Raw genomic sequence first — 18,199 nt, 5'->3', positions numbered from 1 at the left:
CCAATTTGTACTTCTGATTTCAATATTAACCTTCATAGAGCAAAAATAGTAATATATAACGAGCAATGGTTTCTTGATATGGATTCAGCATCCGAGGGACAGAATCTATCTTTGATCTTATTTCTTTGTTGCAGCCAGCAGTTTAAGATGCACTATTTCAAGTTGGAGTTTCGAATTCGCATAGTTTGGAAATTTCCCGTAGATTCACATTGAGAAAAGAAACTCATTTGTTATTATTATTAGACTGTTAATAGGTTGATTGACTTGTTCAGTATTTACATACTGTGTGATGAATAGAGCTATATGGGACAAACCTATATTTTAAAATGGAATCCGAATAAATGTAGTACATGCGATGTTTTTACACCGAGAATCAAACCCACGACATATATCAAAGATACTCGACAAGGGAGGACTGTTAAAGGAGTAAGTTATAATATGATATATTTATTTCAAAATGACGATAGCAAGATTTATTACTGGCTAAGGAAATCAAAAGGTTAAATTCACTTTATCTGAGTCATTATAAAGAAACACTCGAAATCATAGTTGCCAATTCCATGATTTGAAGTATTTATTGCTACAGAATTATAACCTTGCCATTAGATCCTATCCTGTATTAAGCCATTTCAGCCTGGATTGTTACTACTCACATCCTAAAATAATATTTTATAATGTCGCACACCCGGTGGAAGAGTGTTACAACCCAAAAATGGCAATTTTGAGTTATCCTGTCCATTGGATAGAGAGAAGCGGGCTTTACTTTGTGGTATTTTCGCATAAATGTAATTACAAAAGATAACCCCTAGATGTCAGAAATACCAGTATTCCAGGGAGCGATTTTGGTAGAATAACAAACTTTAAAATTCATTTTCCCACAAATGTGTATTTTTGACTTGAACAGTCTTTCACCAGGTGTGCGATATATTCCTATCATCGTGATCTGCCTAAAAAACCCTTTCCGATAGGCTTCCTAAATAGAAATTCTATGCTTTTCATGTTAATTTTAAACTTCTATACAAAATAAAAATGTGAAGTAAGAACGATATAACAAGATTTCACTGTATACTTTATTTTATCGTGTTACTGGAGGCGAAAGAGTTTTTCTGTAATCAAAAATAGATCAATATGATAATCAATCTAAACAAGATTCGAATTTACTTTATCTCTCGAACTAAAGTAACGACTACGTCTTATATTACATTAGTACATGCCAAATAAATTACAAAAGCATTTTCTCCCGACACTCTACTGTGGTCTGAAATTGGTAACATGGCAAGCAGTGTACATAACACTTGAAAAATATCCTTTACTCTTTTCTTTAAGCCGTTCTCTTTCTCCCTGTACACCCGCTGTTATCGATCGAAATCGCTTTAGACCAACACATGAGATGAATTATTGACAAGGTAAGGTGCAGGGGGAGAAAGTATCCACTAAATTAAAGCAACATGGTAATATGCAGTATAAGACAATGTGAGTGCATATTTTTAAAGAGAAATTATAAATTATTTCAGAATCAAACAATACTGAATGTGACTTTAACGTAATACAATTTACTGATTATTTTTTTTAAATCTATAGAAGTTGAACTTAAATACTTATTAATACACATTTTTTTTTTTACAAAACAAAACTTGGAAGAAAAAGTTTTGACTCTGAATGGTATTTAATGACTTAAAATGAATCATCTTATAATAAGTCTTATTTTAAGACATAAAATTCTTTGTTTGTTGAAATGTTGTCTCTTTTCAGAACCGAGTCCATACGAGATATGTACCAACAGTTAAAAGTGGAATCCGAACCACTGTAATGTATTTAATGTTCTCCCACCGCGAATTAAACAGAGGGCCACGTACACCAAAGATTAAGCGTGCTAGCCATTAAACCAGTGGAGAGGACGACCTTAAATTAAGTTAAAATATGTGACTTAATTGTAATATGTGGCGGGTTCGAAACTAGAAGGTGGACATTCTGACTAAATATATGATCAGAGACCACTACAAATTACCTAGTGTAGCAACTTTAAGTTAAAGTAACAAATGAATTTTCAATATATGCCAGATATAAGAACAGACATATGATATTGCTCCAATATTAAATTTTAAAAAAATACATTTACAATAACCAATGTTTTAGGAACAAAGTAGTGAAATTAATAATAAACACTAATAATAAGCAAGTAGTTGTTTTACGTGAACACAGCATGAGGGAGTTTGGTTTGCATGGCTTGATATTTTCTCAATTAACATTGAAACCGGAAATGGTAATACATTTAAACAATTTCCGGTTTTAGTAGAGATATTAGAATCGAAGTAGCATACATTTTTAGGACGCTTAATTGACTACAGAAATCCACTTCTCGCTATAGTGTATCGTTTTGATTCTATAGCGATTAACATTAAAAGAGGAAGTGGTAGATTTTTTTACCACTTCTGGTTTGAATGGAGGGTTAATAGAGAAGGTGGTATATATTCTTAGGATGCTAAATTGATTTAAAAAATATAGTTTCTTGCTATTTCTTATCGTTCGTGCTCCATAGAGATCAATATTGAAACCAGAAGTTGTATTATATTTCTGTCAAGAGGGGCCGCGGTGGCTCAGTGGTCCCTGGTTCGATTCCAACTCGCGCCAAGTGAACTTTGTGGTGAAGAAATACTGTGTGCGTGGGTTTTCCCCGGGTTATCCCGTTTCCTCCCACTTTCTTCATTCCACCATTTCATTCATTCTCATCCTCACCATCATCTTTAGCCTAGTTGGCATAATTGTGGAACGTAAAATTTCATTTCATTTTGCTTTTGCTTTTAGTAGAGAAATAAAGATTGAAACGAAATGTATTTTTGGGGCCCTTAATTGATTGCATGAAATCACTTCTCGCTATCTGTTAGTGCTTTTTCTCTATAATAAACAAGGTTAAAACCAGAAATGGTTGATGTTACCACTTACTGTTTGAATATTACCTCCATCAAAGAACTCATTTTCTAACATTTGACTCTTTACATTTTGGCTTAAGTTGATTGTGATCCATTAAGTAGTTCTTGGAATATTTCGTTTCCCGGACGAACACACACACACATACACATATCACACGGACAGACAGGATAACTAAATGTAGGACTTTTGGTAAATCAAACTTTTTAATTAATAATGTTTTTTGCCAACTTGTGGACGAATTTTTAATAATAATTGTGTTGACGTGTTTCTTAATAAAAATGGAGGGGTGATTACCTTCATATAGTCCAAGTAACATTTGTTTTTCAACTTACATAAAATTTCTCACTTCCAATATTTCATTCCATACCCATGACCTTGATTAAAACACATTCTTGTATTAATTATGCTCGGTTTTATAAGAATCAATTTTATTTTCTAACTAGATTAAATATTTCAATTTTTTTCGTGCCTTTAAATATGAAATGTTTCATGAGTTATGCCAGTTTGATAATTTTCATAAAACGAAGTGATGCTGTTTTCGTTTTGGATACATGCAACCAATTCATTTGTGTTTTATATTTTTTTTTCACAAGTGACTACATGTAAAGTTACTGAGGAAGGAAACTTATCAAGTGCGAATTATATATTCATAATAAGTGTATCACTTACCACGTAACTTTAAGAAAAATCTTGATTTTCTACAGATATACAAGTGATTGTACACATGTTATCAATCGTATATCAGACCATTTCTTCTACAAAGTGCATCAAATATATGCAGATTTGGAGCACCGATGTGCATCAAATGATACACTTTTCTATGAAGTGTTTTTAATGTTATCATTGACTCTACTTACATATCGATATAGTCAAAATAGTACAAAAAAGCACTAAAATGCATCTAAATTGAAAGCTTAAATTCATGAATAAGTAAATTTAAGGTTTTCTACTCTCAACTAGCAGAAATACAATGAAGAGCGTTACATGATATATTTCTAATTATAAAGTGTATATTAATGCATTTTAACCTATGCATCAATATATTAATTTGTTTTCAAATATTACGTATCATTGACCACAACATTTAGAGAAATTAACAATTTTCCCATTTAAATTTGCGAGTCAAATATTAAAATTCAAAGTGTAATATTGATCTAATATGCTCAAGGTTTTCTTCTTAAGTAAATGTTTGAAATAAGCGTTCAGTGACCTTGGAATATTTTAAAGTTTTATTAGCATTGTAATAATTGAATTTATATATAAAAATAAAACAGAACATGTTTAGCAATATTTCTCTGATGTAAAGTAACCTAATACTTTGTGATATTTCTAGAATACTTCTTAGAATTGATATAGTTAGCAAGCAATTTTAATAAGTACCATATTTTAATTTACTCATGTCTAACTTTCTAGAGCTACATGATAAGAGGTATGTACTATCGGAGACTCATGTATAATAGACGCTTGCATTTTTCTTCTTTTAGGACCAGTGTTTGAGCTTCTATTTTACCATTAATCTGTAGCTTCACGTCTCATGTAGCCTCGCTGCTGAGAGGGATGTTAAATACAAATTTAATTCAATTTACTAGTAGTGTACATAAATTTACATTTGCAATGTTTCTATTATTTTACAATACTTTAATTTATAACACTTTGTATACAATCCAGAGCTCTTTCAATAGATCTATTTTCATTTAACGTGGGACGAATTACATGAGCTCTCACTGGGAATCGAACACATCTAATAGATTCTCTAGATATATCTCCAGCCATTTTGAGACAATTTATAAGAAAATGATCCATCTATTTCACATTACGTCACAAGAGGGCATTAAAATATATTTCTTAAAGCTTGCATATCAAAGACTGAGGTCCAATAGAAGTAAGAAATCTGATAAAGCCCTTATGGAAAGTGAGTCACCTTGAAGCTTTTGTCAATATCTAAGAATAGTTGAAGGTTTAACTTTCACTTTCAAACTGGGATGCTAACTAAAAAAGTGATTTGGGCTGCGGTGGCTCATTAGTAGAGCGTTCACCTTTGGTGCATGGGGTCCCTAGTTCGATTCCAGTTCGCGTCAAGTGAGCTTTGTGGCGGACATACATCATGTGCGTGGGTTTTCTTGGGATTCTCCCGTTTCTTCCTACTTTCTTTATTCCACCATTTCATTAATTTCTCATCATCATCGTCTCCTTTAGCCTAACCGCATATCCGTACTTGAGCAAAGTTCGCAGGGAAGTTGGTAAATAGATGTGAGGATAGGCGTAGGCACTGCTGGATGTTTTGGTAACTGAAAACAATCTCCATCAAATTTGAATACAATCACGTAAATGAAATTGAGGTGAAAATACAATATCACATTTCACATACTTGATGAAGTTATTTGAAGAATGGAGGTTATTATTTCCTTTCTTTCTTTGTTTTTTTTTCTTCGAAAAATCTAAATATACAAAAATGGTCTAAATATATAGAAACTAATGTTTTTAATCAAACTTATTCTAAAATGATATTTATATTGAATGGTTTTTGCTTGGATTTCAGCAATGCATTCGTAATAACCACTTTGATGCAAATCTTGATCTTACTTATAACCCATCCCCTTTAGCCTACGAGCTATGACATGAGACTTTAAATTTAAGATTTCGTTTCAGATTTTAAAGTTTACTCTGGCTTGAGAATCCTTCGTATAATAAATAATGTTTAAGCTATTAAATGTCATGTTGGAAAGTCTTTTCTTCGTTAGACTTCTAAACTCAAAACAATATTCGTTAATTGACATTCAAATAAGCACAGAAAGCTTCAACGTTACGCTACACAAAACTTAAAGCATAGCTATTAAAAAAAGATACTAAAAGCAGTAAAGACCCTATTTCCCTATTATTATATTGGACACTTTGGAAAATGAAATAAAAATCTTTAAGTTTTACGTTTCACGGTTATTCCGTCTAGGCTAACGGAGACGATGATGATGAGAAATGAATGAAATGATGGAATGGAGAAAGTGGGAGGAAACGGGAGAACCCCGAGAAGATCCAAGCACTTGGTGTTTGTCTATCACAAAGCTCACTTGGCGCGAGCTGGGATCGAACCAAGGACCCCATACACAAGAGGTGAACGCGCTACCACTGAGCCACCGCGGCCCTGAACACGTTAATATATATAACGAAGCATCTAGTTTGCTATGCGTAAGTTGGTAAAGTAAGAAAGAAATGGGGAACGTTAGAACAATAACATTATTTTGTCATTTTCTCAGGAGAATTAATAGAACATCCGTATTGTCTTTTATGTATACTTAGTGTTTATGCTGAATACTAATATAAAAGTGTATAAGTAAATAAATAAAGTTTATGAACTGTTGACGTAACATCAGTCACCTAGTTATAGCATCATTCTAATTCTTTATTCTACAAAACATGAATAAGAACAGTATACAGTATCGCACACATTTGCTTAGCACTGAATTGGTTATTGGATATTCAGGGAGAAAAATGCACAACTAGACCGAAAATCTAACCTTACCCAAATAAAGATTACAAGCTACAACAGGTAATACAGAAATTATGTTCTCGTGTGACCAAACGATTGCGAATTCTAGAGGTAGCAAACTCCTATCTAAAAGGCGAGAAATATTACATTTCACTACATATTATCAACAAACACACCATCAGGCCAACATAGCCATCATGAGCTGTAGTGATCTGAAATTATTGTACTTTGACTTATAATGTAATCTGTCCGTACGCGACGAAGTAAATCTTGAACAAGACTACTGAATTAAAATGAAAAGCTTTACTTTTGTCTTGGAAACAACGAAATGTAAGAGTTTTGTTCAAACCATGTTTCACTTTTGTTCAAAGTAATTTTATTCCAGAATTCTCAATCACCGATCAAGATCAAGAAAAAGCAGAAAAACGCTACTTGATGAGCTTAGAGAGAAATTACTTGCACTACTTTACAGGAAGCATTCCTTTTATGTCATGTTTAATCCAGTTCCTATAACATTTATAATATTCAACCAAAATTGAAAACTCATAGGATTATCAGTTAATTGTATACTATGTATATAAGAATTATGTTCTTGTTTATTCAAAGTAGGAAGCAAGTCTACTATCATTTGCAAGAATTGGAAAAGAACCTTTCAATACTTCGTGTGCAATGTCTTTGAAGTCAATACAAGGGCCTTGTTCAAGATCTTCTTCAGATTTACTTGGATCATCTATCACTTCTATCATCTTTAAAGCTCTCACCAAGTTTTATTCCATTGTGTACTATCAACTTTAGAACTTTAGGAGATCTAAATATGCATATGCTCTGACAGAACATATGTTTTACATGCCTTTAATAAATGAAAACCTACCCAGACAGGAAATAAAGTATAGTAGGATTCTCTTAAGGATAAGTTTCACGATACCTAGATATAGAGAGCTAATGGACTTTCCAGTACGATTCTAGATATATTTTAATACTAGAATTTAAAACTAGAAAACATGGCGGCTTTTCGTGCTATGGGGTAGTTATGGGGTGGCCAGGGGATCTGAACCCCCTTGCGATCACTTTCAGCCTCCCTGAAACTTTCAGATATTTTTCATATTTATTTATAAACGTAAGATGAACTTAAGTTTGACCACCTCCAAATGATCTCACCTTCTTGTCTTAGTAATCTGATTACGGTTCTGATGCTAATGAAATTTAACAAAAAGATTTTTGTTATTAAGTGATGAGAAAAACGTCGGCAGAATGTTAAACACTCATTGGAGTACAACACACATAACAACTCAATACGGTTCTGAATATACTTGTATATATCTTAAATTGCATTTTATCACATTCAAAACAAACAAGAAATGAGATGTAAGCCCTTATCTAGGTTTGAATTGCTTTTCCTCGTATTCTACGAAGTGGACAGAGATCAAACTGAGATTTTCGAAAGTGTCAATTTATCGTTTTTAAATTGATTGTACTCATTGAAATCCACAACAGTGAAAAAGAGTCGTTTATAAATTTCCTACTAATGAAAATAATATCTTAGATACAGTAGAACAAATTAAAACGAAGTAGGAAAAAGAAGGGTAGAATATTGACGGGAAAAGAACGTTAAATTAAACCCAGTGTGAAACATTTTATCATTGCGATTAATATGAAACAAAAATAATTCGCTTACTCGAGTCAGTGTTAACAATGTGTTTAAAGTAATGGCTAAAGGTTCTGTTAAAAATAGCAAAAGCATAATCAAGCATCGTATCGTAAAAACTTAACAACGATAGATGGTTGAAGAAGTCTAAAATGGATAAGTCAATCACTATAGGTTTATCTAGTAATTTTGATAGAAGAGTGGACAAAAGTTGAAGGGCAGCTGACTCTAGTGGACTTGGAATAGAAAGGTCAGCTATCAATGTGTGTAGAGAAATCAAATGGAAGAATCCAGAAAAAGGTGACAGAAGGACTGAGGTCTCAAATATTCAAGAGACCCCCGATAGATAGAGCCATTCAAAGTTTTAATTTTTGTGAGAGAGGAGAACATTGGAAGAAAAACGTTTAGAAATGATGTACATTTTAAGTAGACAAGAGAAAATTTGATTACTTGTTAAATTGTTTGTAGATTGCGATTAGTTATGTCTTCTTAGCGTAAGAAATACATATTTAAATAGTTATGCTTCTCAGCACTATGATTGCCAAATGTTATACAGATAGCAGTAAGACGTCTAAGATGGACAAGACACGTCACTTGCATGGAAATAACTTATGGAGTTATAGTTGGGAAACCTTTTCCCTTCTAGGATCTTATGGTACAATTTGTACCATACGGGTGTTTCATGGTACATTGCGTTATAACTCTCCTATTTGAGCTTTTTCGTCCGTTTTCTTTTTGTTTCTTTTTCAAGTCCAGAGGCATTGTAGAACACGTTATGAATGGTTTCACACCTTCCTGCGTCGAGACATAGGAGGTGATGACGTCATAACTTTAAACAATATATTTTTTTTATTAGGCCCATGTTCATTATTTTTTGGCGGGCTTATTTTTGCACTAGAAGATTGAAATTTTGCACAAACATTCAGTCTACTGAGTAGTATTTACTAGATTTTTTCAGATCTCTGCGTTAAAACAGGGGGGTCCAGAAGGGCAAAAAGTTTTAAAAAAGGGATATTTTAACCAAAATAATTCCTTTTTTCGGGATTTTCCCGCCTCAGTTACAGGATGGAGACAAGTGAGTAGTACCGTCTGAAAGGTAGTTCTATTCTGAAGAGAATGATTGGCGAATTATAATCCTGGGGTAAATAGGGATGGGATGTCTCAGGAAATTTTTTTCCTGAGATCAGGGTCTTTTGCGGTAATCTGGGGCATTGTGGAGATTCTTGATGAAATTTCTCCCGCCCTTACTATTCAAGATAGAAGCTTGAAATTTGGCACACACATTCAGTCTACAGAGTAGTATTTATCGGATTTTTGAGATCTCTACGTCCGCACAGGGCCGTTCCAGAGGGGCGCAAAGTGTGAAAAAAATACCCCCCCCCGGAATTTTCCCTTTGACTTCACTTTTTCCCTCTTCTGATATAAGGTATGGGCATGTATGTGGTACCATTTGAAGGCCTGCTTTATTCTTAAGAGAATGAGGTATGAACCATGATCCTAGGATAAATAGTGACGATGCAGTAGCTGCTTGACTGAAAGTCTAAAAAATACCCCAAAAAACCAAGATCCTAAAAGGGTTTAAGAAATAAACTTTTGGATAAACCAGAACGAAGAACGGAAGATGAGTAAATGAATATCTTAGAGAGATACCAACATCATTTGATGACAATATTTCCTTGGCACAAAACAGGATTCAATGGAGATATGTTGTTCCTTTCAGAGGATAGACTGTGGAGCTTCTTAAGTCATAGACTTGATCAATAGGAGCAGACAGAATAACAGGGGATAGTAACCAGCAATATACTCTCAGCTGTTGTCTGTAATCAAAACAAGCGACAAGGGTAGACGATCGATATTTGTCAAAGTGGCAAACTGTGTTTTCCTAAGGAGATGTTGGTCTAAGTGATGAGTAAAAGGCCAATGATCAATTTCCAATAACTAACACTAGTCAGTACGGACAATTTAGATTCTTGATCGGAAGTGGAAATAGAAAAATATTTGACCTAAAACTAATTATTAAAAGGCAATTTTTCAGGTCCAAGTAAAAGTAATAGTGAAGCACAGGAGTACAATCTTTGTTTCCACAACAGTTCACGTTTATTTTGTAGCGTGAAAATGAAGATGTTGCGTTGAAATAGAAATATAAGAAAAATTTAAAAGGAACCTAATTCAATGAAACTGACTAAATTGTTTTATAGCAAGCGGATATATTACTAAATGTTAACAATTAATATTAAATATCAGATTTATTTTAATTTACTGAAATATTGTGCTTCATTTTTGGTCTGTAATAAATTAAAAATGTCTAATTTGATAATCAAAATCAATTTACTTTTTTAAATGGCCTTCTCGGCTTTTGTATATATGTATGTTAGGGAAAATTCTGCTTAAATTATCGAAAGAAGTAACTTAATAAATTAGTTTGATAGATAACTATATAACATGCAGAATTGTTTAGATACATTTAAAAGAAAAAGGGAAATATTGGTTCAATATATGCAGTAACTTCAAACACACACACACACACACACACACACACACATATATATATATATATATATATATATATATATATATATATATATATATATATAGTTATATTATTGAAGGTGAAACCAAACCGTTTGAATAAATCGATTATTTTATGGCAGAGATACCCATAAGAAGGGGCCATGATGATATGCCGCAAAATGCTTCACTGGAGCGTTATAGTTGGTCGAGATAAGATTTTGTAAAATATTTAGACTAATTAGGAACAAATACATAAAAGTGTAAATACACGAGTTCTAATCAATGTCCTAAGAGTTATTGGGGATCAGATTCATTGAATGAGTTTAAACGTGAGACTGGTTTTATTGGAGGAAGGGGGATGATATGACGCATTTAGAGCACAAGGGAATCAAGTCACATTACCCAAGTTGTGGTAAAAATAAAGTTTGAACGAAACGTTCAATTATATGGAAAATTTATACATTTTTGATCTCATAAGAGGTATTTACAACAGATGGATATGAATATTTTAAGCTTTGCAAGGTACTTCAAATAGAGATCTTAAGAAATAAACTTAGGTATGTCTAAATGATCAATAGTGGACTTGATTCGATTGTGCACTGAATGGGCTATATGTCATTAGAAGGAAGCACCTGTTTCAACTATTACAACATTGCAGAATTATACGTATATTATCACAGCTCCAATTTTCAGTTAAAATTATTATTATAGATAAGAGGTAGAGTGTATCATATGTAACTTGTAAGTTGTTAGGTATAAGTATATATGATCTCGTTTTGCCAAATAGACATAAGTTAATTCAAACATAATACTAGAAAATAACTAAAATGAAATGAAATATTTCAGTTGTAGGTCCCACATAATGCTCTGTATGCTAAAAGAGGCAGATGATTAATGAAAATAAATAATTATAAAAAAATGATGTGAATTTGAAAGGAAACCGGAGAACTTCGAGATAATCCATGGACAGAAAATGACTAAACAATTTTAATTTTCAATAATTTAAAATAGACAAATGAGTACCTACCAGTCTTGCAATTTAAAAGAATCATTGTTTGTTAGTGAATGTGCTTATATAATTCCTCATTCTCTGAATAGGAAAATATATTGAATACAAGAGTACTACCCTTACTTATATTAAATACAAATAAGATTTATCATCTTCGTACTTCTTAATGTTAGGCTATCTTTTGAAGTTCTTTGTGTGACATAACCAGATTTCACCACATATTGTCTGAGTTTAAAATAAACTTTAAGGTTAATAGGTTAATATTCAATTTCCTTTAAGTATGAATAACATTGTAATTGCAAACATATAGTGCGGTCGGTTTATAGAATATTTTCGATTCCCAAGACGCATTAATTTATATAATAATCATAATATTTATTGAAATATTTATATTGAGGTATATGTGCTACAGATATTCATTTGGGGCAATTTTGTACTGTAAATATATGCCAACGAGGAAAAGACAAGATACGTTGATACTGGAAGTTATTATAGATTGCGTTACAGTCTATACAGTAATTGCTGTATAGATTGTTTTACATAAGTACACACACACACACACACACACACACACACACACACACACACACACACACACACACACACACACGTGGATCTGGGAAGGTAGGGGGACGCAAAACGTCATGCCTATCTCTGCTCATTGTATTTTTTTTTTTAGAAAGTGGGTGACGGTACAGATAGTTTCTGGAAGTGGGAGGATGACGTCTCCCCGCGTTCCCCACACTTTTACACCTGGACATATAACAGTCTATAAATACTGTATTTCTTACCAACTACTATTACGAGGAACTGTATGGATAATACATACCGTAAGCCTATTGTCAACTTCCAGAATTAACTAGTTCTGGATGTAGACGTGATTTCAAAATTTGGTTGGGATAGTTCGAGGCACTAGATTTACGAACAGAAAAAGTGTCAATCGTGTGGGTTGGAATCCTGCCCAGGACATGGTTGGTTGTTTGTCATTAATTCACACTGATTAATTTTTCTTTATTTGCTTTAACCTATATGACAACTATGAAAATAAAACTACAACAAAGAATCTCGAAAATGAATCAAATTATTACAGCTCGGGCCTCCTTGATCTATCCGATTCTTTAAGAATCTTAATACTTTAATTTATGCTTCTAATTAATACACGTGTATTTTGTTATGTAAGCCAAACGTAGCCAGCAAAGCATTAACTCTAGTCTGAATATAAAAAAAATGAATCTTTGGGTCATATTGTAAAAGAATAATGAATACTCATAGAAAGATCATAGTTAATCAAAGTGACATTAAAACCTTAAGTCTTATAATAAAATTATTTCCGCGATTTTAAACCTCGCATTGGTAATAGCTAATTGATTGAGAATTTCAAGGACGTGTCAACAGTAACGCTATATGAATGAGCTCTTGTCAAAGTCAAAGTGGCAAGTGGAAGTCCAAGATGATTAAGAACAAAGTGAGACCACTACAGGCCACGAACTCATCCATAGTGATCAAGAATAATTTTATCTAGTTCATGCTTTAGTAGAAGAAAACTGTTCCAATAGAGTTTCATCTTATAATTGTATAACGTTTCTGTGGATGCGTTCATTGAAGCAACAATATCCTGTAGATTATGTTAGAGATAGTTAATTTTCTTAGTATTTTTTGTTTTTAAAGACAGCAATATTCGATTCAATAAGGTATGGAAAAATCCATTGAAAATACTTTGCAGATTAAAGATAAGGAAGGACTGTCTTTACTGATAGAATACAAGATGTTCATATTTTACTAAAAGGTCTTCATTTCGTTTATCAAGCTGAAAAAACATTACATTATATTTAGTACGTCAATCATGCTTGTATAAGTAAATGGAAATTACAGGGCATGAATGACGTGGAATATTAAAATGGCTGGAGGGAAATATTACAATATCGAGACTAAATAAAAGATACTAGTTCTGAAAAGGAAATCTAAATCATATATTACAATATGGTTAAGTTTCTGTAGGATATTTCTAAACCAGGTAAAACAGACCACACAACAAAAGTCAAAATATAATTATTTTGATCATTCGTTCTGTGCACTCTAATTCTAGCGCCAAATCCTTTTGGTTTGGAGTTGATGCTTATTAATACTAAAACGACATGATAAAATTATTATATTTACATTTTTCGTGATGTAGTTTGTAGATGTATATAGCACACATACTTTCCAGTTAAGAATGGTTTCCATTGTGAAACCGATACGTTCTGTAATACATGAATTAGTTTATTAACAACTAATGACTTTTACTTATACTTGATGTGAATGCATTTTGAGGACAAGCACAAAGAAATTGGTTCTAACTTAGAAATGGTTATTATTTTTTTTAAAAAAATAAGTGACTGAGATAGTGAATGTAAATTGGGCAAGAAGAGATGGTAAGGTCCTAAAATTGATCTTTAATGAAGAGAAAGAACTGAAGAATAGACATAGAGCTTTGTTCGCTGCATTTTAGTGCATGTTTCAGTAATATTGTAAGATCATACAGTTATTCCTAAACATTATGATTATTTTCCTATTATAATAGTAAACAGAGAACGTCTCAATCTGTGGACCACCCTAATAAATGTCGCTACCTGCGCTTTTGGATGTTAAAACGTGCAGGTAATTTGCCACATTAAAACTACTAATTATGAATAAATATGTTAGTTTGTTTTCTCAGCTCACGATGACTTGAATACTAGGGAATATTGCCTTCTTGTCTTACTGGATTGCCGCCTACATTTGAAGGTTGTGTATCGTATTGTGCCAGCAGATATATATATCGATTTGAAACGGGGAGTGTATCCTCAAGATCCTTAAATACTTACAACGTTATAACGTTAGAATGAATGTTTTTTAAGAGAGCAAGTTAAGCTTCAGTATATTGAAGTGCAAGGCCATTTGTAACTAGCGTAAAATGATTAATACATTAAAATATAACGATACTTTGTAGCAGTAAAGTTATATGAGACAACTCTTACTATTTTAAGTGACATTCAAATCACTATCTGGGTTTTTGTAAGTGGCTTTCTACCTCCCACTCCCACCGATACTAATCGAACGCTCGTCAGCCACATGGCCATGAAGAGGGAACATACACGAAAGGGAAGGGATATTGACCGTTACATTCTCTGAAACCATCAAGTACACAAGAAAAAAAATGCATTTTTGGTCTCTAAAGTTAGAATACTTGCTTTTATTCTATAACTTAATCTTTAATATGAGAAATAACATCATTTTAGAAGTTTACTTCAAAGGAAAAGCGTATTGTAAATGCACATAATAGATTAATCAATATTTCATATTAATGAATATTTCTACCTTTTTCAGTAATGTTATAGCAGCTGTTGACGACAATACTAAACTATACCACTTGGGTTGAGTAGAGTTGATTTTGAGTTTAACGTACTGTTCAGCAGAGAGGCTAAATGAGATGTGAACCTACTGATTAATGTGGAATCCGAACCACATGAGCTCCGGGTCTCCCCCTTTTCGGAAATCGAATCCTGATCTCCTCCTTATACCACTTGGGTAATATGATTACGAGAATAACTAATAGAGGAATTACCGTCTGTGCGGTTACATTTTCTACGTATATATAATTCAATATAAGGGCTACTTTTGAAAGCCTCTTAAACATGAAAAGGAACAGTTTAGAAAAATCGCGTTGTACCCTTGTACATAGTCAAATCAAAATATTCGATCGGAAGGATACTAACTTAAAGATTTTTCTCTCCTGGAAACTTTCTGCATCTAATCTTTAGTTAATTTTGTCTACATGAGTAGATAATACTTAAATATATTGGAAAGTAAGAAAGTACTTGCGAATTCATTTTACTTTTGAAATTCTATGTGTTTTTTCACCAAAGGATCAGCAATTTTAATTGACCTGTTCCTGATTTGTTCGAATCCTTTCATACATCGAGTGATCTAAGCTACAAGTACATAGGAGTTTTGATTTTCTTTTGAAATTTTGTACACGTCTATATGGGTATAGTATAACAGCTACAAATATTTTTTTTATCGTTGGATTATATTTAATTTCTTTTCATTTGATTGATAAACTTAATTTTTATGTGAAGCATCAACAATTTCGAAAATAAAGTACAAATCTGTTTATATAAATGTTTATAAATTTCTGGGAATTGATCCATTTTATTTCACGACAGATTTCGCAATTCCCATTCAGAATAAACTCTGTCTTCGTTAGAAATGTGACTCTTTGTATACATGTGAAATTTCGACAGAATTTTTGAGCGATACGAAGCTGTCAATAGCGTCTGCATTTTACATCCGAACGACAGAAAAAGAGATGAAATAGAAATCTTATGCAACCCTCTTTACCTCCGAGCTCCACAGTGAAGTCTAACTAAAGGAGCTGAAATCACATTTCTGAATTTTGTATGTAACTTATTGTCGTCTGCTTTGAAGCAAGAGCTAATAGAGATGAAAATTACGCAGAGGATAAATAAATATTCTTCACGATAATAAATTCTTCTGTCACACAATTCATAATTGACGGTAGCATCACATGTTACGTGTCACATTGTATCAGTGCAATCGAAGTGAAAAGGTGTGTGTAGAAAGGGAGAAAAAAAAGTACCGAAATTTTCATTACCTGTTTGGCCTTTGCCCAGTGTTTTTTCCAGTCTGTAAGGACCAACATATTGCTGATGATCCGACGAAGGATTGTTCTCCTTTTGCATGATTTAGGGTCAACATTAACCTTCCCCCTTCGAATTTCACACCACACAGTTCCCTCACTTCACCAAATCCAACACTATGTTGGCGGCCGCCATCTTGGATAATTCAACATACGGGCAACAGGACGATTTCGCGATTCTGCGCTTGGTTTACCGTCACATTCACCCATGGACCTTCTTCCACTGTGAATTCGTAGTCCTGCTGGAAAGAGTAACACGCTCGCTGAACACAACAATGAAAACAACAATACCATTGTAATATTTCGAAATCCATTTTTTGTTTGCCTTTATTTCTCTTTTTGTGTTTTTCAACAAATCACTTGACACACTGTTGTTGTCTTAAGCATTGAAACGATATCGACAAGGTGCTTGATATTGCTGCCGCGCACAGCTTCTGACGCGTGTGGTCATGATCAGCGTTGAAAATCTATCACCCCGCTGCCTTTGGCAGCTAGCGTTTTCCCCACTTGCTCTCACACACACAACCAGACGCACCTCCACGCCCAGCTAACGAGTTTCAGCATTGGGTTTACAGATGGCACTGTATCGATCGCTAGTGGCGTCCTCGACGTCTTGTGTGCCGCTGGAAGTGTTACGTGAGGGAGTACTCCAATACAGAACAGTTTGTGGAGCACCAAAATACAAGTCTTTCGCTTCCCCATCACCTTTAACAGAAACACATACTTAATCATACATACTGTATGTATGTATGTAGGGTGTTCGCATTCATCATGTCAGTCTATGAAAATCTAATGAACCATAGCGGTTGATGTTTTGTTCAAAATTCAATTTTAATAGTTGTAAAACAACCCATGATTTCTTAAATGTTTTTTATAGTATACAAGAAATCTATATAGATAACGAATATTACATTGCTATTACGTATTACTTTTTATAGCTTCTGAATATTTTCAGTACCAATCGGCGTGTTATTTCAATGACACACTACATCAATATATATATATATATATATATATATATATATATATATATAGAGAGAGAGAGAGAGAGAGAGAGAGAGAGAGAGAGATAGATATAGATATAGATAGATAGATAGATAGATAGATATAGATATTGTCATGTCACTTTCATACTGTAGTTTTAGTGTCATTTTCATTAAAGTGCTAATTCTAAGAAGGAATGGGGAGGTTCAAAATTTATGCCAAAGATAGAGTATCTGAAAAGCGCATTAAGTTAGCAAGATGAAATTCAATATGTGAACTTGTCATTAAAAAAAAACAGATCCGTATCCCAGCGCTTTCAAAATTTCTGCTTTTAAGGGAAAAGGGAGAAATTGAAGTATTATAATTTCTCAGTTGTATTCTGAAATAGCAAAAGTGAGGAAACAGTTGAACTGTCCAATATGAATTTTTGAATATAGTTAGCACTTGGGTTGACCTGAATTAGTATGAATAATCTAGCTGACAAAGATAATGTTTTCTTACTTATAAATTATTATTATTATTATTATTAACAATAATAATAATAATAATAATAATAATAATAGTAATAATAATCATTATCATCATCTAATTGGTGAAGCTAAGGACAGAACAAGATCCAATGGCAAATCTTCGATCCTGCGGGCGATGATAATTCCTGTTTATTAAATCATAGGGTTATTAACTCTATGATTTAATAAACAGGAAGGAACAAACATTTGCCATTCTATCTTGTTCCGTGCTAAACTTCACCAATTAGATTGTTCTTATTCACTTTTTGTTTTGTATATAAATTAGAGCTAGGAAGTTTAGTTGCAAAATTTTTGTTAAAAATGTGTAAATCTCAAGTGTAAAAGTGCAAGCGAAGAGTTTCGAAACTAATTATACTACATCCTATATACCAGGGGTGGTCAAAGTGTCAATCGAGGTCTGTGACATACTGTCTCCATCCATCACTGT

The 18,199-nt window shown here is 33.0% G+C and overlaps 1 protein-coding gene across 1 annotated transcript in view; it reads right to left on the bottom strand.

Moving 5' to 3' along the window:
* sff (BRSK family serine/threonine-protein kinase sugar-free frosting) overlaps nt 1–16,784 on the bottom strand; it is a 118,381-nt gene extending 101,597 nt beyond the window's left edge. The window contains exon 1 of the mRNA XM_081728514.1: nt 16,214–16,784. Coding sequence (XP_081584640.1) covers nt 16,214–16,301 — 88 coding nt within the window. The 5' untranslated portion in view covers nt 16,302–16,784. The remainder of the gene's footprint in view (nt 1–16,213) is intronic.
* Between the last annotated feature and the right edge of the window lie 1,415 nt (nt 16,785–18,199).

This window comes from Thermobia domestica, chromosome 10 (genome assembly GCF_964235325.1).
Source record: "Thermobia domestica chromosome 10, izTheDome1.hap1.1, whole genome shotgun sequence".
NCBI classification, from domain to species: Eukaryota; Metazoa; Arthropoda; class Insecta; order Zygentoma; family Lepismatidae; genus Thermobia; species Thermobia domestica.
The sequence above is the reverse complement of the archived record's forward strand: the minus strand, read 5'-3'. Positions and strand labels throughout refer to the sequence as shown.